The following is an 18,810-nucleotide window of genomic DNA, read 5'->3' as shown; positions in this document are numbered from 1 at the left end:
TAAATGTATCCAGCAGTTCTTTATTCTCCATAGCTGAAAGCGTGTAGGTCCAGCAGCTGGACATCCTCCCCTTCCCCTGTGGTCTTGCCACATGATGCTCTCTTGGCTTTGTAACATCTCCCCTTGCAGTATTCATCCTTGCTAAGGGTTTAGCCAGCCTTAGAAAGGGGGAAGAGAAAACTTTCCCTCAGCATACTTGTTTGCTGTGCCTTGCGTAAGATTGTTCTGAACAGTTGGTTTTATCTGCCTTCTCTTTCTGCCCAGAGAGTTGAAATTAGAATGAGTCTGTCCCTTCACCAAGAGAAACTGGGAGATTCACTCAAGTGACAGGCTGAGACACTACCATAGTCTGTGGGCGACATTTAGTATATTGTTAATAACTTCATCAACAAAAGGGTTTTCTTTGGTGTTTGGGGTGGTGGTTGTTTGAGTTTATTTTAGTTGGGCGTTTGGATTTAATGGGGTTTTTATAGTTCTTGTTTAATAAGCTGTGATTCTTCATTTCTGTGAAGAAGCTGGTTTATGAAGCAAACTGAAACACTTGTTGTATGTTTTCTGTGACTACTGTTATTTATAACTGTGGAAAGCTGCACAATCACTCTTTCTTGAATTGTGCTCATTTTGGAAAAGGGCAAAGGAACACATTTGAACCGCGTGTGTGGGTATGTGGTAAAGGATGGGGGAACAAGGTATGCAAATACCCGATCATCTTCATAGCACTAACATGCCTTCAGTAGGGCCATCTTTTAGTGTAGGTTATGGTTTTGTTGGGTTTTCTTCTAATAAGAGTTTATGTTAAAATAATTGTTTCCCCTGTTTCTGACTGGGAAAAGCATGCCTTATGCGATCCTTTTTTGTTCCAGTTATACATGTATCAGCTGTTCCGGAGTTTAGCCTATATCCACTCCTTTGGGATCTGCCACCGGGATATAAAACCACAGAACCTCTTGCTGGACCCTGATACAGCTGTTCTAAAACTCTGCGACTTCGGAAGGTAAGTGCATCTGTGGCCTGAAACCTGGTAAAAAGAGCTTCTTTCAAAGTGAACCTGGGTACAGCTTTGCAGAGCAATCCTCTGTATTCCCCAGGAGGTCTTCATCTGTAGTTTTGAATGAGAAATGATTAATACTCATGTTTTCCTCTCAAAATAAGTTCATATGAGAGAGAGGGGCGTAAAGGTTATCAAGACGGGGGGAATTTAAGTTCAAGTCTCTTATTTATGAAGGTATTAGAAAAATAAATACACTGTCATATAGGTGAAATACAACACCATGGAAAAATATAACCAGTATTAGGGTGAAATGTGTTTGGGAAAGAGAGGGCAGGCACATTGGCATGATAACCTAAAAAGGCTAACGTTATACTTTATTAATCTACTTGTATATACACCAGTTGACTTAATATTTCAAATACCGTAAGAGGCTCAAAATCAGAAGCAACAGTTCTAATTGAAGCTCTTAGTGGGCTGTATCCTAGTTGCCCATGTCACGTTTATTTCCAGTTTCTGTTCAAGTCAGTCACCTTTAGATTCCAACCCCCATCTTAGAATTGATACAGGAATTTCGGGAGTCCACATTGAGACAGGAGACAGATTTCTCTCCGGGAAAGTTCTGTCTTCAGATTGTGGTACAACTTGGCAGACTAAAATAGTTAGGGCATATGTGTGAGAGGTCACAGAAGCTGCTGTTGCTAAATTAGTTTGCCCATACTGAGTGGGAATGTCAAATGGTGGTTATTCAAGCAGCACATCGTCATGCCTCGTGGCTTGGCCATCTCCTCAGCTCTACCTCACCAGTGCTGGAACAAAATGGGAATCATACTGAACTCAAAAGTAACAATGAATAAAAAGATGGTACTTACTCTGTGCTAACACGGAAACCAGTAGGAATTTGTTAATTGTTGTTTCTATCTAGAAAGTGGAAAACTGAGACTTTCTAACACAGGCTAAATGGGTGGTGGGAGTCCTTCTTCCCTAAAAGGCTGAGAGTAGTGTCTGGAAGGCTGGACGTATGATCTGGCTGGCTTGCCACTCTGCTGGGTTTGGTGCTACTTAGCTGAATGTCTTCTTTCTGAAAGGGCAGTTTTGTCTTCCGCCTCCTTTCTGTCCAACACATGGGGCTAATTAAGAAAAAAGCATAGCATGTTCCTAGACTCATGTTCTGAATGTAATGTGCTCTTGTGTTCCTTTATTTACTTCCAAAATTAGTGATTGGACCAATATTGTAAGTTAGATCCTTTGTGGCTGATCTCTTGCAGTATAAATGAAGCCTTCATGTTAACTGTGGCACATTAACATGGGACTGCAGTGGCAAAGTTTTTTTTCCTTTGTCTCTTCCTAACACACTCCCATAAACAGCAGAGAGTTAGAATATTGTGGTGGAATGTTCAAACCAAACCAAACCCCACTCTTAGTTCTGGTGAGTATCCAGAGCTTTTGAACCTTAAAAGGGAATTGTGTTTGACTGAACTGTAGTCTGTCCTCTTCTTTGTAAACAAACCTTTGTACCTGGCAAAAGACAGCTGCCAGCCAAAAATCTGACCCTATTTATCACCTAATCTGTAGGCACAATTTCCTTGGCTAAGTCCAGTGTAAGGTAGCTGGTGGATTGAACTGATTTCATGGTAAATCATTTGAGTTTATGGCTTTCATCAGCTTAGAAGAACATGATACTTGAGTATTTAGGAATTGGAGTGAGTGAGGAGTGCAAAGCAGCTTCATGTGGGTCTGCACTGCAGTGCTGTAAAACTATTAATTGCTTAAAGATTATTATTTTGTTTTCTTCACAGTGCAAAACAGCTGGTTCGTGGAGAACCTAATGTCTCATACATCTGCTCTCGGTACTACAGGGCACCAGAGTTGATCTTTGGAGCCACCGATTATACCTCCAGTATAGGTATGTATGTATGTGTGTGTGTTAAAATCTATACCAAGTACATGAGTTTGTATTCTGTAGTTAAGTGTTAAGGTTTCCAGAGATCTTGGATACAATCCTCAGAGGCAGAATTTTATGGTAAATGGTCAGGTCACACTTCTTAATGACATACTCGCATTTTGTACACAGCTGTTGTGATTTTGATGCCTTTGTAGATTTCCATGTCAGTTACATTAAGAAAGGGGCTTTTTTAATGGATTAAGAGAAATCTGATTTCAGACAAAACAGAAAAAATCCAGGTAGCTCTGCCAAGTAGTTTAGAAGTAGATATGAGATCTCAAGCCAGAAAAGCACTTTGATGACTTAAAACAACTGTGAAGAATGACTGTAGAAATATCGACTACTGCCTCTTGATACACTGTGATTTAGACACGTAGAATTCTGCAATGTTACTTACTTGGGTTTTAGCAAAGAGTTGTTTGGGGGGGCAGGGGGACGGGAAATGTAGCCTAATGATTGGCTTTAAACAACCTCGACAGGTTTAATGTATTACGTACAGCAGTCTTTCCGATTTGACTTATTCTGTGAACTTCTGCTGTCTTTTCGTCGTTAATTTTGAACACAGAGAAGATGACTTTCTAATAGCTGGCACATAGCTGTGTCATGGAAGTAACTAGGGAAGCTGGAGGTTTTGGCAAAGGACAGGGAACAGCCATGTTTTCTTACAGTGGAGTCCTAAAACTGAATTGCAGAGTGAAAAATCCTAAGACTTAACAGCAGTTCATTGGGTGGTTGTGGATAACTTCTCAGGTTTCTAGTCAGGGTATTCCCCAGGCTCCCTCTGACTGCTAGGGTTAAAGAGACAAGACTTGCTTCTCAAGTTCCCCAATATTGTGCTAAGCTTTTACCTTGCTTATGGACCTGAGTCACTTAGGCAAGGTTTAATATGTTCAAGAAGATTTGAAGGTCATGATTAAATCTTGGCAGAATATTGTTTATAACCAGTTAAAGTATGTTTAGAGTTTGTATGTTATAACTGGTGTTAGAGGCTGGCTGGCTCATTCCAACTCCAGTTCTTTGAAAAAAAAGAAGTGTTCCTGAAGACCTACCTGCTCTAGCTAGGGGGTTTTTTCCCATTAGTTATTCTTCAGTATGTATTGTAGCAATATTTGTGTGTCTCCCTTCTAGAAAAAAGGAGGCAGAGCTGTAAGAAGTTTGAGAAAAGTACTGGCACAATGAAGATAAAAGGGCAGAACTTACTCAATGGTAGGCTGCTGCCAAAAGTGACAACCACAGCCCTACTCTTTCTTGCCTCTGGATACTGTAGCTCTCACAGTTGACTGTTTAATACACCAATTCAGCTTCAACTGACAAGAAACATTTGGTTAGGTTAACATTCTGCTACCATGTGTGAGTTGAATCAGCATTACTGTGCGGTCTGATAAGCAGCAGAGCCCAGGTAGAAGCAGAGTGAGAAGAAGACAGCTGATCCTGGCTGACATAGTTTTTCCAGCTGAAAGTGAATAGATTGGCTCAGCTGCATTATCAGAATGCACTGAGGCAGCTTGTTCCCAAGGATAACTGCATAAAGGAGGGCTTTAGGTGAGCACAAGAGACTGCTTTATAGATAAGTGTGTAAATTGCTCTTGTTCCGAAGACATAGTGACTTTGATGTTGCACTGTTTTGCAAAGCTCTTTTAAAGTTGTTCTTTCAGTTTTTTGTTGTTTCAGTTTTGTTCTTTCAGTTGTTCGGTTTCTTCTTACCTGCTCGTCTCTAAAACAGCTATAATAAAAATAGGATTCTGAAGTGAGGAGTCCATTTTCCACTTGCCAAAAACATCAGGAATTTCAGTCAGTGGTCAGACTTTGTTGTGTTCTCCCCTGCAAAACCATCCTGTTTCCCCCACTCAAGCCTGAAACTTTTACAGAATAGCTTGAAAATGAGGTTCAGCAAGTACTCCTTCCTTCCCATCCATTTTCCCTTCCTTTTCCTTCTCAACAGAAGCTTTGCATTTGAGAGCTGAGAAGTAAGTAAATGTTTCTACAGGCTTTACAGTTTACCGGTGTTCTGCAATATGCTGGTGATTTCAGGGGTTTAGTTTTGTGATGCTGCTGTATCCGGTGGTGGTAAATACCAGGATATTCCTTCATTCTTGTTAGGCAGGCAGCAATAGCACTTAGTGAAAACTCTTCCCTATTTCACATAGGATTGCTCATCCAGACTCAACCAGCATTCTTCCTACACCAACCAACAAACACTGATAGGTTTCTGACATGAGAGGGAGGGGAAGGAACATTTAATTACCGGTATTTTATCCACAGCTCAAAGTATAGGGAACTGTGAAACTCTTCAGTCTCCTTTCTTGGAAATACAGACATGCTCGTGTTTTCTAGGTGTTGTTTCTTTCTGAGTTGCTAATGCAACAGCCCTTTCCTGCTACTGAGTCTCTTTATATATGAATCCAGTTGTGTGTGGTAGCAAAAACAGCTTACATGTAAGGTGGAGATCTTCACTTCTTTGTTTAAATACGCTATCTTAAAACTACATGAAAAATAAGTGTAGAATATGATGCCAAAAAGTGTTCTGAGTAGAACTTTGTGTACATCATCTGCAAGGCATCCACTCTTTTTATAATGTGTTTGTTTGCTAACATTACTGTAGGGCTTATGATTAATAACACACTGCAATATAGTCATTATTGGAAGTGCTTTTTAAGCTTAGGCAGTGGCACTGTGGTGGCCCAAGACTGACGGTACAGCCAGCCTGCATCATGACCCTTTCAGTAGCTCTTCATCTTGTTTAGCACTGTAATCAGGACTTGCATTAGGCTGTCTGGCTTCATCTAGGTTGTCTTTTAACACCTGAATTTGTCCTTGCAACATAACATGCTCTTCAATTAGCAGAAAGTAAAGTTGGTTCCAGGATGTCTTTTCATCCTGGGTGTCACAACAGAACTGTCAACTGGTGTTTCAACTTTCAGGATCTTGATTATTTCATGAAAGTGTATGACTTAATTTAACCTGAAAGGTACCTTAAAAAAACCCTCACAACCAGGGTAGTGTTTGTTGCACTTTCTGTCAAGTACTAAATTGGTACAGTATTTAAATATATACTGTAGTGAAAGCAGCAACAAAACACATTTATTGCAGTTGATGCCTCTGTGTGTGCCATCCGGCAGACCTGGGACTATAGTTAAAATAATGACCTGGGAAATGACCTATTCAGGTTTTTAAATAATCCCTGTTGCCAAATAGCTACAAATTCAGGCCCATAGCAGCTCTGTTGTCTACCTGCCTTACAACTTTAGGGATTTATGAAGTGATTCAGAGTAGCCTGAGGAGAAGGACTTGGGGGTGCTGGTTGACAAGGAACTGAACATGAGCTGCTTCAGTGTGTGCTTGAGCCGAGAAACCAGCCGTGTCCTGGGCTGCATCAAAGGGAGTATGAGCAGCAGGCTGAAGGAGGTGATCCTGCCCCTCTGCTCTCCCGAGACCCCACTTGCAGCACTGTGTGCAGTTCTGCTGTCACCAACAAAAGGACATGGAGCTGTTGGAGCAAGTCCAGAGGAGGCCACGAGGATGATGAGGGGACTGGAGCACCTCCCATATGAAGACAGGCTGAGAAAGTTGGGGCTGTTCAGCCTGGAGAAGAGAAGGCTGTGTGGAGACCTCAGAGCAGCTTCCATTGTCTGAAGGGGGGCTATAGGGTGGTGGAGAGGGACTCTTCATCAGGCACTGTAGCATTAGGACAAGGAGTGATGTGTTCAAACTGAAATTGGGGAAGTTCAGGTTAGATACAAGAAAGAAGTTCTTCCCTGTGAGGGTGCTGAGGCGCTGGCACAGGGTGCCCAGAGAAGCTGTGGCTGCCCCATCCCTGGCAGCATTCAAGGCCAGGCAGAACGGGGCTTGGAGCAACCTGGTCTAGAGGAAGGTGTCCCTGCCCTTGGCAGGAGGTTGGAACTGGATGAGCTCTAAGGTTCCTTCCAACCACTCTGATTCTATGACTTTTTCAGTGGTTAGGCACAAGCAATCATGTCAGTTGGGTGCCTTTATAGCTTGAGCCTTCATTCACGTTTGACTAGGAATTCTGCAAGTGTGTGCGTGTCCCTCTGGTTTGCTGGGCATGGCACGCAGTTTTGTTCCAGCAGCTCATTTGCAGGAGGGTTTTTTTACAAACCAAGCCCTTTGGCTATCCCTTGACAGCATTTTGGCTGCAGCTTCTTCCTTGTAGGTCTGTGCGTGTGTTATGCCATCCCAGAGTATGTTGCTAGCATGCTGCTGGCTGCACTGGTCATATGGGTGCTGCTGCCTGCTAAAAGAACTATGGGATAGCTGCCCACATTCCCCTACAGTGTTCTGGGACAAACATAGGCGCTGGAGCAGGGGTGGGTGCAGATGTTTCTGTTGCTACGTGATCTTCTTGTCTAAAAAGAAGCTGCACAGTTAAGCTTTACATCCATAACGTGCATTGTTTTACTAGGTTAGTGATGGGGCAAGGGAGGGCTCACTAGAACGTGGCACTGCTTTTAGCTAATAAAAGTCTGCTGGTCTCCTTGTGTTTCTGTGTCCCTGTGCTGGCGGGAGTTGAGAGAGTTCCAGAGGGAACATTTATAGCCACTGGCAGGGAAAGATTGATCTGTGTGGATGTATTACTGGCTTTTCTTGGGGTGTCCAAAAATAGGTATCATGAAGTTATTCATTCACTTTCCTAGCGAGCACTTAGATGGAGGGAGAGAGTATTTCATCTCAGCAGTCTGGAGCAGGAGCTCCTCTGGAGGCGTGCGTAGTTGGTCTGTCTCAGGCTTTCTTGGGGAAGAACCATCACGAGGTGTGTTCAGAACCTGTCACCAAACAGTGAAAAGGGTTTCTCTCTGTCTCGGATGGCAACTTCCAGCGCTGAAAATAAGCATGTGTGTTAATTTACTGAATTATTCTGTCACTTGTTGTAGTTCCATCTCTTCATTGCAGAATAGAGATACGTGTGTATAGCTTTTGTTCCAAACACTGGAACAAGCATGGCTTTCCAAGCATTTTCAGGTTTCAGTCTAATTCTATCTCCATGATCTGTGGTTGCTCAATGTGCAGAACATGCACTGATGTCGTGTGTGTGCCCATAATCCAGAACTCTGTTCTTGTTCTGACACCCCAGAAAGAGTTCCAAACAAGCAGCAGTAAAGAGCACTTTGGGCTCTGGCATTTGGTGACCTCATAGGGCTGCTTTTCTGACTCCTGATTTCTTCCCTGCTAGTTTGTGTCTGCAGTTTCCAGAGCAGTAACTTTGAGTTGTCTCCAAAATGGAGGAATTGCATCAAGACCAAGGAATAGCGACACAAATAGATGAGGGAAAATAAACATAGGTAAACATGGCCAATAATGGGTCAGATACAGGTAAGTTTATAATTGTACTAAAGAGATAAGAGCACGCTCAACTTCCTTCCCTCCTTTCTTTCCTTCTTCTGTCCTTCTCCAGATAACAGGTTAGAGGAGCTGGAATGCAATACAATGAATGGTGCTCATGCCATGACGAAGAGGGCCAGCTTCTCAGCTTGGAAAGGCAAAATCTGAAATCACAAAAATGAAACTGGCAGATAGGTTATTCTGTCCCAGACAACTGGAAATGGCCATTGTCCACTCGTAGAATTAAAGCTAAGGAGTGTATTTTGCAGATCGTCCTGCTGGACACCTCTTCCTGAACGAAAGAGAAGTTTCCTTTTGTTACCTTCTCTAATGCTGGAACAGCATTCAAAAGCCAGGGCATTGCACTAATTATATTATTAGACAAATTAATATCCACCTAACAATTGTGACGATCAAGAAAGTAATAGAAACTTAAGTTTTGTAGAGTAACAGGCCCCGTGAATTTGTGTGCTTAAATTAGTGCAGATAGGCCACATCACGATGGTATTTCTCTAAGCGTTCTTCAGTCTACGAAAGAGGTGGCATAAGCTGCTGTTAGAGTGTGTGAAAGCTATCTGAAGTAAGCTTATTTGAAGGTTGCTTTTGGCTGGCAGTTGCATTTACTGTCCATATTGTTTAGACTACATCTCGCTGAAGATATGGAGAAAGTAGCCTTGCCTACTTTCTTCTACTAAAGTTAATAGCTTTCAGCATTTTCTCCTAAAATTTCCCATTGTTCCAACTAGTTTGGCTTAAGGATGATTTGTTAAGTTGCTTTCAATGAACAAATCAATGTTTAGGGTTCTCTCTTACCTTGTTTAAAATTAGTTTAAAGCACGCAAATGATAGTCATATTTTTCCTAAATTAAATTGCACACATTAAAAAGAAATAGTTCACAACCATGGGAGTAGGTAGTTGCACCACAAGCTTGCTCTGAAAGATTATTAACCTATAATAATTTCAGCTGTGACTGTGCTAAGGCAGAAAAGGGTCTGGAAAGAAGCTATCAAAACCTGATATGAACTACCTTATCACTTCTCTTAAGTAATGTGTCTTTAAATATAGAATGTAGCACATTGTTTATGTCAAGCTTGAGAAAAATGTTACCATCCTACACCCAAATTTTAGTCCTTTTAAAGACAGTGCCATAAATTCCATCAAGTTCTGCAGAGGTGCAATTTCCCAGTTGCTTGCTTATTCTACGTATTTCACGGGAGCTGTAGAAACACCTATGTAAATGGTGTTTTGTTGCTGTCCGTGCTTGGAGCTGCTGCAGTTAGCCTCTGCTCTTTGGCGTTTGTTGAGGATGCTTCAGGGGTTTGTTCACTTCCTTGCCCAGGGAATGTTGCCCAAGTCCTAATTTGGAAGTTGGTGAAATTACAATCCTGGAAAAAAAAGTTGGGAGTTTTAGAATGCCTGTAGCTTATTTCAGTGTGTGTTTAAAGTGGTAGCAAGGAAAATTAAGTAGGCTTTTAATAAGGAGTTAGGTTACCCAATTTGGAAAGTGTCATTGCACGAGGAAAACCTACACAGATTTCCAGTGGATGAGTTGCAAGTTTGATGGTTTAAACCCATCACAAATGCAGCAGGTATTCCTTAGACATCCCCACCACTTCCCTCATGGCCTCCATTCTTTCTTTTTCTCCTTTGTCCCCCTATGATACCCTCATCTGTCTCATGTACTCTCTGCTGTTCTTGCTTGAGCAAGGACCTGCGCATCCTTCAGCGTGTTGGCAGCTGCAGTGTGGTAGAGTGGGGGCGAGCCTGGCACATCCCACAGGGATGAGCCCTCCTGTCCTCAGCAGCAACACTGATGCATGCTCTCCCTGCTGTTTTTACAAAGCTTCAGTAATGGATTTGAGTCTTCGGCCTTTCAGACTTGACTGGGGAAGTGCAAAAGCATTTAGGGAGCCTGGGAATGGATAAGCCAGAAGAAACCTAACTTCATGGAGAAGCCAGACCAGAAGGTCATTTAAAACAGTTTTAAAAAGCCACAGTCTAATTTGAAAAAGCTCATGCTAGCATAGTTTCAACATTTGTAGAGGGAGTGAGTTACGAATGCTGATTTACACTAACCCAGGGCTGACACTGAGAGTATGTTCTGACAAATACTTTTCCTTCCCGTATATTGTTTCTTTTTCAGTGCAAAATAAGGGTTGAAGTTGTGCATAATCATTATAGCTTTGGAGTACCGCTTGTTTTGTATACTCAGTGTAAAGGACTTCACTCTTTCAAATCCCTTTAAGGTGCCTTTAAATAGTCTTCTGAGTTACAGTACTCTGACTGCTTAGTACATTTAAACTGTTTCTTCAATACTTGTGAAGAAATCTGTGCTACCTGTTGAACTGTTGTATAATTTCCTATAAACCCAGTAGGCATGGGATGATATACAAAGTGATTCTTTGCTTCATGTTTTTGTTGCATGCATTGGTCCAACAGCTGGGGCTGTCAGGGAGAAACTTAGTTTAGCATTCGAATACAATTAAATGTTCTTTTGTTGTCCGAAAGAGATCGCATTGTGACCATATCAGCTTTTATTAACTATGACTAAAAGATCAAAACGCGTAATCTGGTATGTTTGATTTTTTGATACTCAAGACTCAAACTGTGCATTATTTCTGACTGCTGTTCATACTGTAAGTTGTTTTAGGATAAACCCTGACGCAGTATTTGTGCTAAGGCATTACGTAAAAATGCATCTGTTTGACACTAAAGTGAATTATCTTGAAAGCTGCAGTTATGAGCAGTTGAAAGCTGCAGTTATGAGCAGTGCTTTTTGTCCACTGTATGTTCCAATTGAACCGCATCTTTCTTGGGAAAAGGGGAAGGTATTTTTGCATAGCCCGTCTCTTTCATTTAGAAATGGGGGAAGGAAAAGCCTGTTTTAACAGATTTCATCATCAGTCTTGATATTCTGAAAGTTTGGGGGTGTCTTGTTGGATTTTATTTTTATTATTAATAATATTATTGTTATTTTTTTGCATCAGTCTGTAGTGGTTATGACAAAGTGATAATAGACTGTTTAGAGAACTGTCAGAGACATTTTCTTTGCACAGGCCTTTAACCATTACTGACAGTGTTATGTATGTCATGCTCCCCAATGGCATAGTTTAAATACAGTAGGGGAATAAGAATCTCTGTCATAATGTTATCTCAGGCTGGAACAGGCCTCAGGAGGTAAATTCTCTGGGGTTTGAGTGCTGATGATGCTGTTGTTTTGGGGGGAGAGGTTAGCTTGTAAAAGTAGGCAAGGATTTCAAATGCAATCAAAGAAAGATAGATGGAGGGGGACTGGTTTTGCTCTTTTCTCGTTTGGGGCATTACAGTATTGTAGGCTTTACAAATCTTCCATTAAACTGGTTGCTTGTTTGAGGCTGGATTTTAGTGTAAGGCTTCAGAGATATATTGAACAAATGAGGACTTTTTAGAAAGCGTAATAGTCTGGTTTTGGAGAAGCAGTTATCTCTGCATCTAGGGGCAATAGTTTTGCTGTGTTGAGCAACTTAAATATCAGTATTTAGTGTGCAGTTCCAGCAGATCCTTACAAACATCTGCTACTACGCAGTGCTTACTGCATTTACTTCATTAGATTTTTCATTTAAATGAGCTGTGTTTCAAAATTAAAATGCTATATTCTGTAGTACATTTAGATACATTCTTAAGTTGCTGTTGTAGTATGTAATGGTCTTATTTTTATGTAAGATATACCTGTAATTGATTATGGAAGTTTTCTTCCTGTGAAGGACCAGCTGCTAATGACTGCTTGTGGCTTTTGGTGTACATATGAGCATTAGTTGATGGCTTCTTTTGAGGATGCTGTTGACCTGATCGAGACTTGCAGTTTTGCTGTCCAGCCAACCCTGCAAATGGAATTAGCGTAAAGATTAGGTCTTAGTGTGAGTGAGAGAGGCTGTCTCCCAGATCATGTACTGCAGGATACGAGTGATACTTGCAGCACTGTTTCATCTGCTGATGGATGAAAAATTGAGTCTGTTCAGCAGTCAGAAACAGTAAAAACATCAGCCATTGTCTGATCAGTGATTGAAAAACAACACAGGGTTTGGGAAAATTCCTAATTTTCAGATGGCGAATGTTCTCAGATCTTTTCTCTACATGTGTAAGTTTTAATGTCAGTACATGATGGCATTTAACATTCTTCCCCAGTTCTTGTTGTCTCATGGTTTAATTTCTGAGTCTGCTCACCATTGCTTTATGCTAGGTCTCTTTTTTCTAGGAATGTGTTTTATTTTTAGCTGTGTTAAATACTCCATTAAACATGGCAAAGAATAAAGTAAGTAGCTTAAAATTGCTGGGGTTTATAGAAATTACCTAATATGTACCTTTTACTGATACCTTTCCCTTTCCTCTGCTTTCCCTTTTTTAGATGTGTGGTCAGCAGGCTGTGTATTGGCTGAACTGTTACTAGGACAACCAATCTTTCCAGGTGACAGTGGTGTGGATCAGTTGGTGGAAATAATCAAGGTATGGAATTTTAAGTGTTGCTTTGACTGCATTATTCCTTGGGAATCAGCACGAAAGCATGCATTGGTGTAAACTTGCCAACATACAAAATTCTGTCACCATTATACAGGGTGCTGTATGTAAACCATGTTTGAGAACACTTCTTGTGCTTTTTTTGAGACCTTGATGATCTTTGTTTGCACCTCTTGCAGTCATGCATAATCATATATTATCTTTTAACTATGCAGGGGTTTTTTTCTGTCTTAAAGAGTTGCACTTCCAGTGTGCTTGGAAATAGTGCTTACATACTGAACCAGTATTTATTAATGTGTGATTTTAATTCTTTAAGAATCTGGCTCTTTTTCCTTTGTATGCAGTTGGTACTTGGCTTTGAAAACAGTGCTATTAGATCTCCTTGTTACAGATACGTAGGCTTCTTCTCTTCCTTCCTTCCAGCTCTTGGAGGTGAGAGGTGAGACAGGGCACTCCTTTTTGCAGATGCAGAATCAAGAAATATAGGGCAAAAAGATCTTCCACCTGAAGAGTCTTGTTTTTCAAGTGGAAAGGCCTAATGTTTCAGAGTACATAACATTTGCGTATCACTTGTGTCCAAACACTTCTTGATTGTTTCGTTTGGTGAGCTGTGAATATTCTGTGATACTCAAATTAGAGGCATGGAAGACTAATTCATAGCTTAAAAGATTGGTGCCTGACTTTGCAGCACCCTGGTCTCCCCCACCTCCTTCAATTTCTGCAATGAAGACAGAAAGATTTCTAGAGAGCACAATATGGTTTTCCTCTGAATCCATACTATGCACTTTAGAAGACGGTGAATTAGAGAGGGCAAGATGTGTGCACTCACTGTTTGGCTGTATTGATTTCATCACCACAAGGGGTCTGTATTAAGAGAATTTCCTTCTTGGTTTTGCCACTTCACCGCTATCTTGGTGCGTGTATCTGTGTGTGGCATGCATGGAAAACCGTCACAAAAACAAAATGCGAGTAGAAGAGTAGAACTTCCTACTGGTGTCTGTGTTACTAGAAGAGCTGCTGGTGTCTTTGTAGCTGGCCTTACAGTGCGTAGCCGGCCTAACACCAAGTGGTCATTCCTCCTGCACAGAGGGCATGGGCTGGTGAGGCTCAGTGTTTCTGTGGCCTGCTCTGTGTTCTCAATGGGGTGTGTGCTGACCTTTCTAGGCTCTTGCCATGTATCCTCCACCCTTTGACAATGTAAACCTAGCTTTATTTACAGAAACAGGGTTTCTGTCTGTCCTGCTGGAAAACCTTCAGTCAACAACTTTCCTCCAGAGGTTCCATGTCTTGCACCTACTTCTATGAATTTCTTGATTTATTACTGCTTCTCTGTCCAGTGTATGCTCAGCATGCCCAAGTTAGGTCAGTTCACATAGGAAACACAAGTGGAAAATAAGGAGTTACTCTCAGAAATAGGGCCGATGGTGGCATAAGTGACATTTTTATCCTTTTGAGAAGTGTCTTGGAGCAGTGTGCTGCTTTCTGCTACACTGCTTTTGCAAGATGTGAGGTGGTCCCTGTGGACACTTCAGGTGGCCAGAGTTTCTCAGGAGTTTGTGCAAGAATCTGTGGTGTTTGCCTTCCAACATGTTCAAAAAGTCCAGTTTTGCTGCTTTATTAATCTCTGCAATCTTGAGGAATTAGATCCAATAATTTTTTTTATAACTACAACTGTTTATATAATGGTGAAATTCCTGTCAGTCCTTCCGTGGCTTGATCAGAAATCCGAGAGTAGAGAGGACTTACCAGCAAACCCAGAGTGCTTTGCCCTAGCACTGCTTTGATTTTCCCAATGTGGCAGTAAAATAATGAGAAACTAGATGTTCTCTCATTATTGACATGCTTGCCAAGCAAAGGCTGTGGTTGGGTTCAAAGTTTGCTAGAAGCTGTTATCAGCTGAATGTTCTTCTGTGGTGGGGTCACAGCATTGGTGGATAAGGGAAAAGCAACTAATGGCATCTGTCTGGACTTGTGGAAGGCATTTGAGTCTGGCACAACATCCTTCTCTCTGAACTGGAAGGGCATGGATTTGATGGATGGACCACCTGGTGGATAAAGAATTGGCTGGATGGCTGCACACAGAATTATGATCAATGGCTTGATGTCCAAGTTATATCAGTGACGAGTGCTGTTCCTCGGGTCACTGTTGGGACCGATCTTGTTCAACATCTTCGTTGGTGACATGGACACTGGGATTGATGCACCCTCAGCAAGTTTGTGATGACACTGAGCTGCGTGGTTTGGTTGATATGCTGGAGGGAAGGGATGTGATTCAGAGGGACCTTGACACGCTTATGAGGTGGGCTGATGCCAACCTTATAAAGTGCAAAGTCCTGCACCTGGGTTGGGGCAATCCCAGGCACAGCTAAAGATGGGAAGAGAAGAGATTCAGAGCAGCCCTGCGGAGAAGGACTTGGGGGTGTTGGTTGATAAGAAAATGAACATGAGCAGCTTCAGTGTGCGCTTGAGCCTGGAAGCCCCCGCTGTGTGCTGGGCTGCCCCCGCAGAGCGTGAGCAGCAGATTGAGGGAGGGGATTCTCCCCCTCTGCTGCTCTCTGGGGAGACACCCCCCCCACCCGCCCCTGCAGTCCTGATCCAGCTCTGGGGCAACAACACAAGAGGGACATGGAGCTGTTGGAGCGAGTCCAGAGGAGGCCACAGAGATGCTGCAAGGGCTGGAACAGCTCTGCTCTGGAAACAGACTGAGAGAGCTGGGATGGTTCAGCTTGGGGTAGAGAAGGCTTCGGGAAGACCTGATAGCATGCTTCTGGTTCCTAAAGGGGACCTACAGGAAAACTGAAGGGGAGCTTTATGCTTTTGTAGCCTCAGTACAGTTGAAGACATACCCAATTCTGCAGCATAAAAGTTGCCAGAAATGTGAAGTCCTGGGCACAGCATAAAACATGAGGTTGTATTAAATTCTATTTAGGATTCATTTTTAAAAATGTTTTTACAGATGGTGACCACCTCTTCCATTTGCTGCCATAGAACTTAAAACTTTTAATGTTACACAGGCTTACTTTAACGCTAGCTGGCTGTAGGAGAGGCAGAGCTGTGGGATCCGAGAGTTGTAGAATGGCAGTGAACTTTGTAGGTTGCAGGTTGGAACCTGTGAGCTGCTGTATAACTACTTTGGAGTTGTTCTTTTCAGATACTTTCCTTGGAACTGTGTGAAACTGAAGGGCAGAGAAAATGCAGTAAACTCCCCAAAAGGGCCGTAGTAAAATATTTATCCACACATTTGGAAACACATGATTTTCATCCCTTAAATTTACTTGATTCCACTGCAGGAGAGGTCAGCTTAGAAACTTTTCCCTTGCTTCCTGTCAGTTCAGGATGACTGAGTCACAGTCACTCTCATAGAACTTGAGCCAACATAAATCTTCCAGTTGTCTCTTCAGTTGCTTACTCAGCTTTGATTATTCAGACTTCATTTCACAACACAGCACTTGGATGTTACACCTGGGTATGGAGGGTTTTTTTATGTTAGGCTGGAGAGTAACTTCCAAATGCTATTGCATTAAACTAGTCCTTCCTTCTCGTGCAGTTCTTGGTGACATCCCCTTGGTAGCTGTGTTTATGAAAACAGAATTCTTGGTCTTTGTCAGTCGGTACGGCTTGTCCTTCCTGCAGGCTGCATGCCCAACATCCGCAGTCCCTTGCAGTATCAGAAGCACTCTTGGCTTTTGTTAGATTTTTGAATTGCTTTCAGCAGTCTTCATGTAGTTTCATTTCAGTCCTGCACGGTCTTCCCCATCCAGTTGTACCTGGAGCTTCTCCAGGCCTATGGCGTATTTTCAGACTGCTCTGAAAAACTGTGCCCCTTGAGAACCACAGCATCATGTTCATGTGGATCAAGAGGTGGCCCCTTTATCTGCTTTTTCTCTTGTTCTTACTTCTTTAAAGACAGCCTTTCCAGATGTTCTCTGGCTGGGAGAGATTGATCTTTGACCACTTACCCTGACAAAATGATACTCGATATGGGGAAATAACTGTCTTGGAGTTCCATCTGAAGAAATAATTTAACCCAAGTACATTCTTCTTGAATACTTGTGCTGTTACAGCAGAGAAATCATGTGCTGTGCTTTTTCCAAAGTTTGATCTCGAATGGTGACTCTACCTCCTTATTTTTAGCTCTTGCTAGCTATTCTGATGTTAGGTTATCCCACTGCTGGGAATATCTCAAGTGGGTAACCCAATACATTCATGAAAATTCATGCCCCTGCTGGCTTTTGAGTGACATCCCCTTCAGAAGTATGCTCAGTTGAGCAGAATGCAGCTGGAAAGAAGGATCTCTTTGACCACGAGAGGGGTTTTTTTGGGAGGCAGTCGGGGCAGACTCCTTCATATATCTCCGACCTTGTGCACACAGCTTGCAGTGCAGCAGGGGTGTCTTCAGGCCTGCCATTCCCCCTGTGAAAGCTTGGGGGCATTCCTGCCTACCCCCAGCTCTACAGCACCCTGAAATGATCAAATTAAAACTGGCTGGGGTATCCCTCCCCAAACTAAAGCATCTTAAACCACGATTCCTGTAGGCAGTGGTTACTTTGTTATTCCCTTTGCAAAAAGGGAATCTTGGAAGCATAATGGTTTTGTTTCCAAGATAATTAATATCTTCTGAAAGGTTCCGTTTAGTATCTTTCCCCTCCTCCCCTCAGCATTGAAAATAAATAAAGACTCATCTGTCAGCAGAAGGAAGCAGCAATAATTGTGTGAGCAGCCCTGGGACACAGGGAGGACAGGAACTGCCAATCTGCCTTGTGTTGTCTTCACCAGAAATGTTTTTTCCATATGCTGTATGAGATGCATCAACTGACTTGTGAAAATGAGAGGAAAGGAGTTGCGGGGTGTCTGTTTTAGGTTTTTTGGTTCCTACTGAACTGAGTGATTATTCCTTGCACCAAAACTTGGCGTTTCATGTTCATTTAGGGGAAATAAAATCATCTTCCTATAGTTTTCTGGGTTGGGGGGGAGAGGAGGAGAAAAGATATTAAAAGACAAACTCAATAGTATCAGGAATCCTATCCATGTGTAACTTTTTGGTCTCTGACAGTTTTACTGAGCCAGATGCTAAGTATAAACTGCAATTATAATATATGGCTCATGCTCAAATGTCAAGGTACTATTTTGGGCTCAGTTTTTGAAATAAAGCAAATTCAGTCACAGCAGTTAATGGGGAGAGAGGAGCAGTCTCTTCCGGGAGAATAAGCAGGAGAAAGGAGAACACCTTTCATTTTATTGGATGTGGTCCTGTGCTGTGGACCTGCATCAGCAGGTTTTCACATGGTCCTCCCTCCTCGCCCCTAAGGGAAGACTCCTGGCATTTTAATCCCCTGATGTCCCCCCACATCACAACTTGGCTGTTCCTGTGCTTCAAGTAGTTTTTCACTTCCAGTGCTTGCAGGCAGGCAGTGTAAAAATGTTGATGAGCAATTATAGTCATGTCAGCAGTGACAATGGGTTTCTTCCTCTTCCTGATGTATAGCTGCTCTCGTGTTTGTGAATAGAAGAAATCTCTATATTTAGTTGGCTTTCATTTGGTTTGACAAGAGAGTGTTTTGAAAGAAAGTGTATATAAAATGGGTAAGTTACTTCTCTACCACAGTCCTCTTGACGTATTACTTCAAAAGTTGACCCATGTTTACTGCTCGAGATGTCTACACTGTGAATTTTCTCAATAACTATTTGGCACACCTCTCCCAACTTTCTGAAGAGGTGCAGACATGTTTGTGGAAGTATTAATTATGCCATCTGGTAAGCCATGCACACCAGACTTCCTGGAGCACGGTTCCTCATAAACTTGTTCTGTTTTCCCAGGGAAGATCACTGTACCACCATTTAACCCTGGCTTTCTAGAGGTTTCTAATTTAAATAACCACCTTCCCCCCTCTCTAGTTCAGTCATTACCAACTGGAGCTTCTGAACCCTTGGTGCCCCTGTGCTTTTAACTGATTTTTACATTTGGGCCAAGATTTAGCAGTAATGATGGCTTGTCAGAAACGGCTTTTATTCTGCTGGGGCTCATTGAGACCGTTGGGGTTGCCT

General features: G+C 42.3%; 1 protein-coding gene across 2 annotated transcripts in view; it reads left to right on the top strand.

Moving 5' to 3' along the window:
* Nucleotides 1-18,810, top strand: part of GSK3B (glycogen synthase kinase 3 beta) — a 151,355-nt gene that overhangs the window by 97,267 nt on the left and 35,278 nt on the right. For both annotated transcript variants that reach the window (XM_065676115.1, XM_065676116.1), the window contains exons 5-7: nt 864-994; nt 2,788-2,894; nt 12,656-12,753. In XM_065676115.1, coding sequence (XP_065532187.1) covers nt 864-994; nt 2,788-2,894; nt 12,656-12,753 — 336 coding nt within the window. The remainder of the gene's footprint in view (nt 1-863; nt 995-2,787; nt 2,895-12,655; nt 12,754-18,810) is intronic.

The sequence above is a fragment of the Lathamus discolor genome, chromosome 4 (assembly GCF_037157495.1).
Source record: "Lathamus discolor isolate bLatDis1 chromosome 4, bLatDis1.hap1, whole genome shotgun sequence".
NCBI lineage: Eukaryota > Metazoa > Chordata > Aves > Psittaciformes > Psittacidae > Lathamus > Lathamus discolor.
The sequence above is the reverse complement of the archived record's forward strand: the minus strand, read 5'-3'. Positions and strand labels throughout refer to the sequence as shown.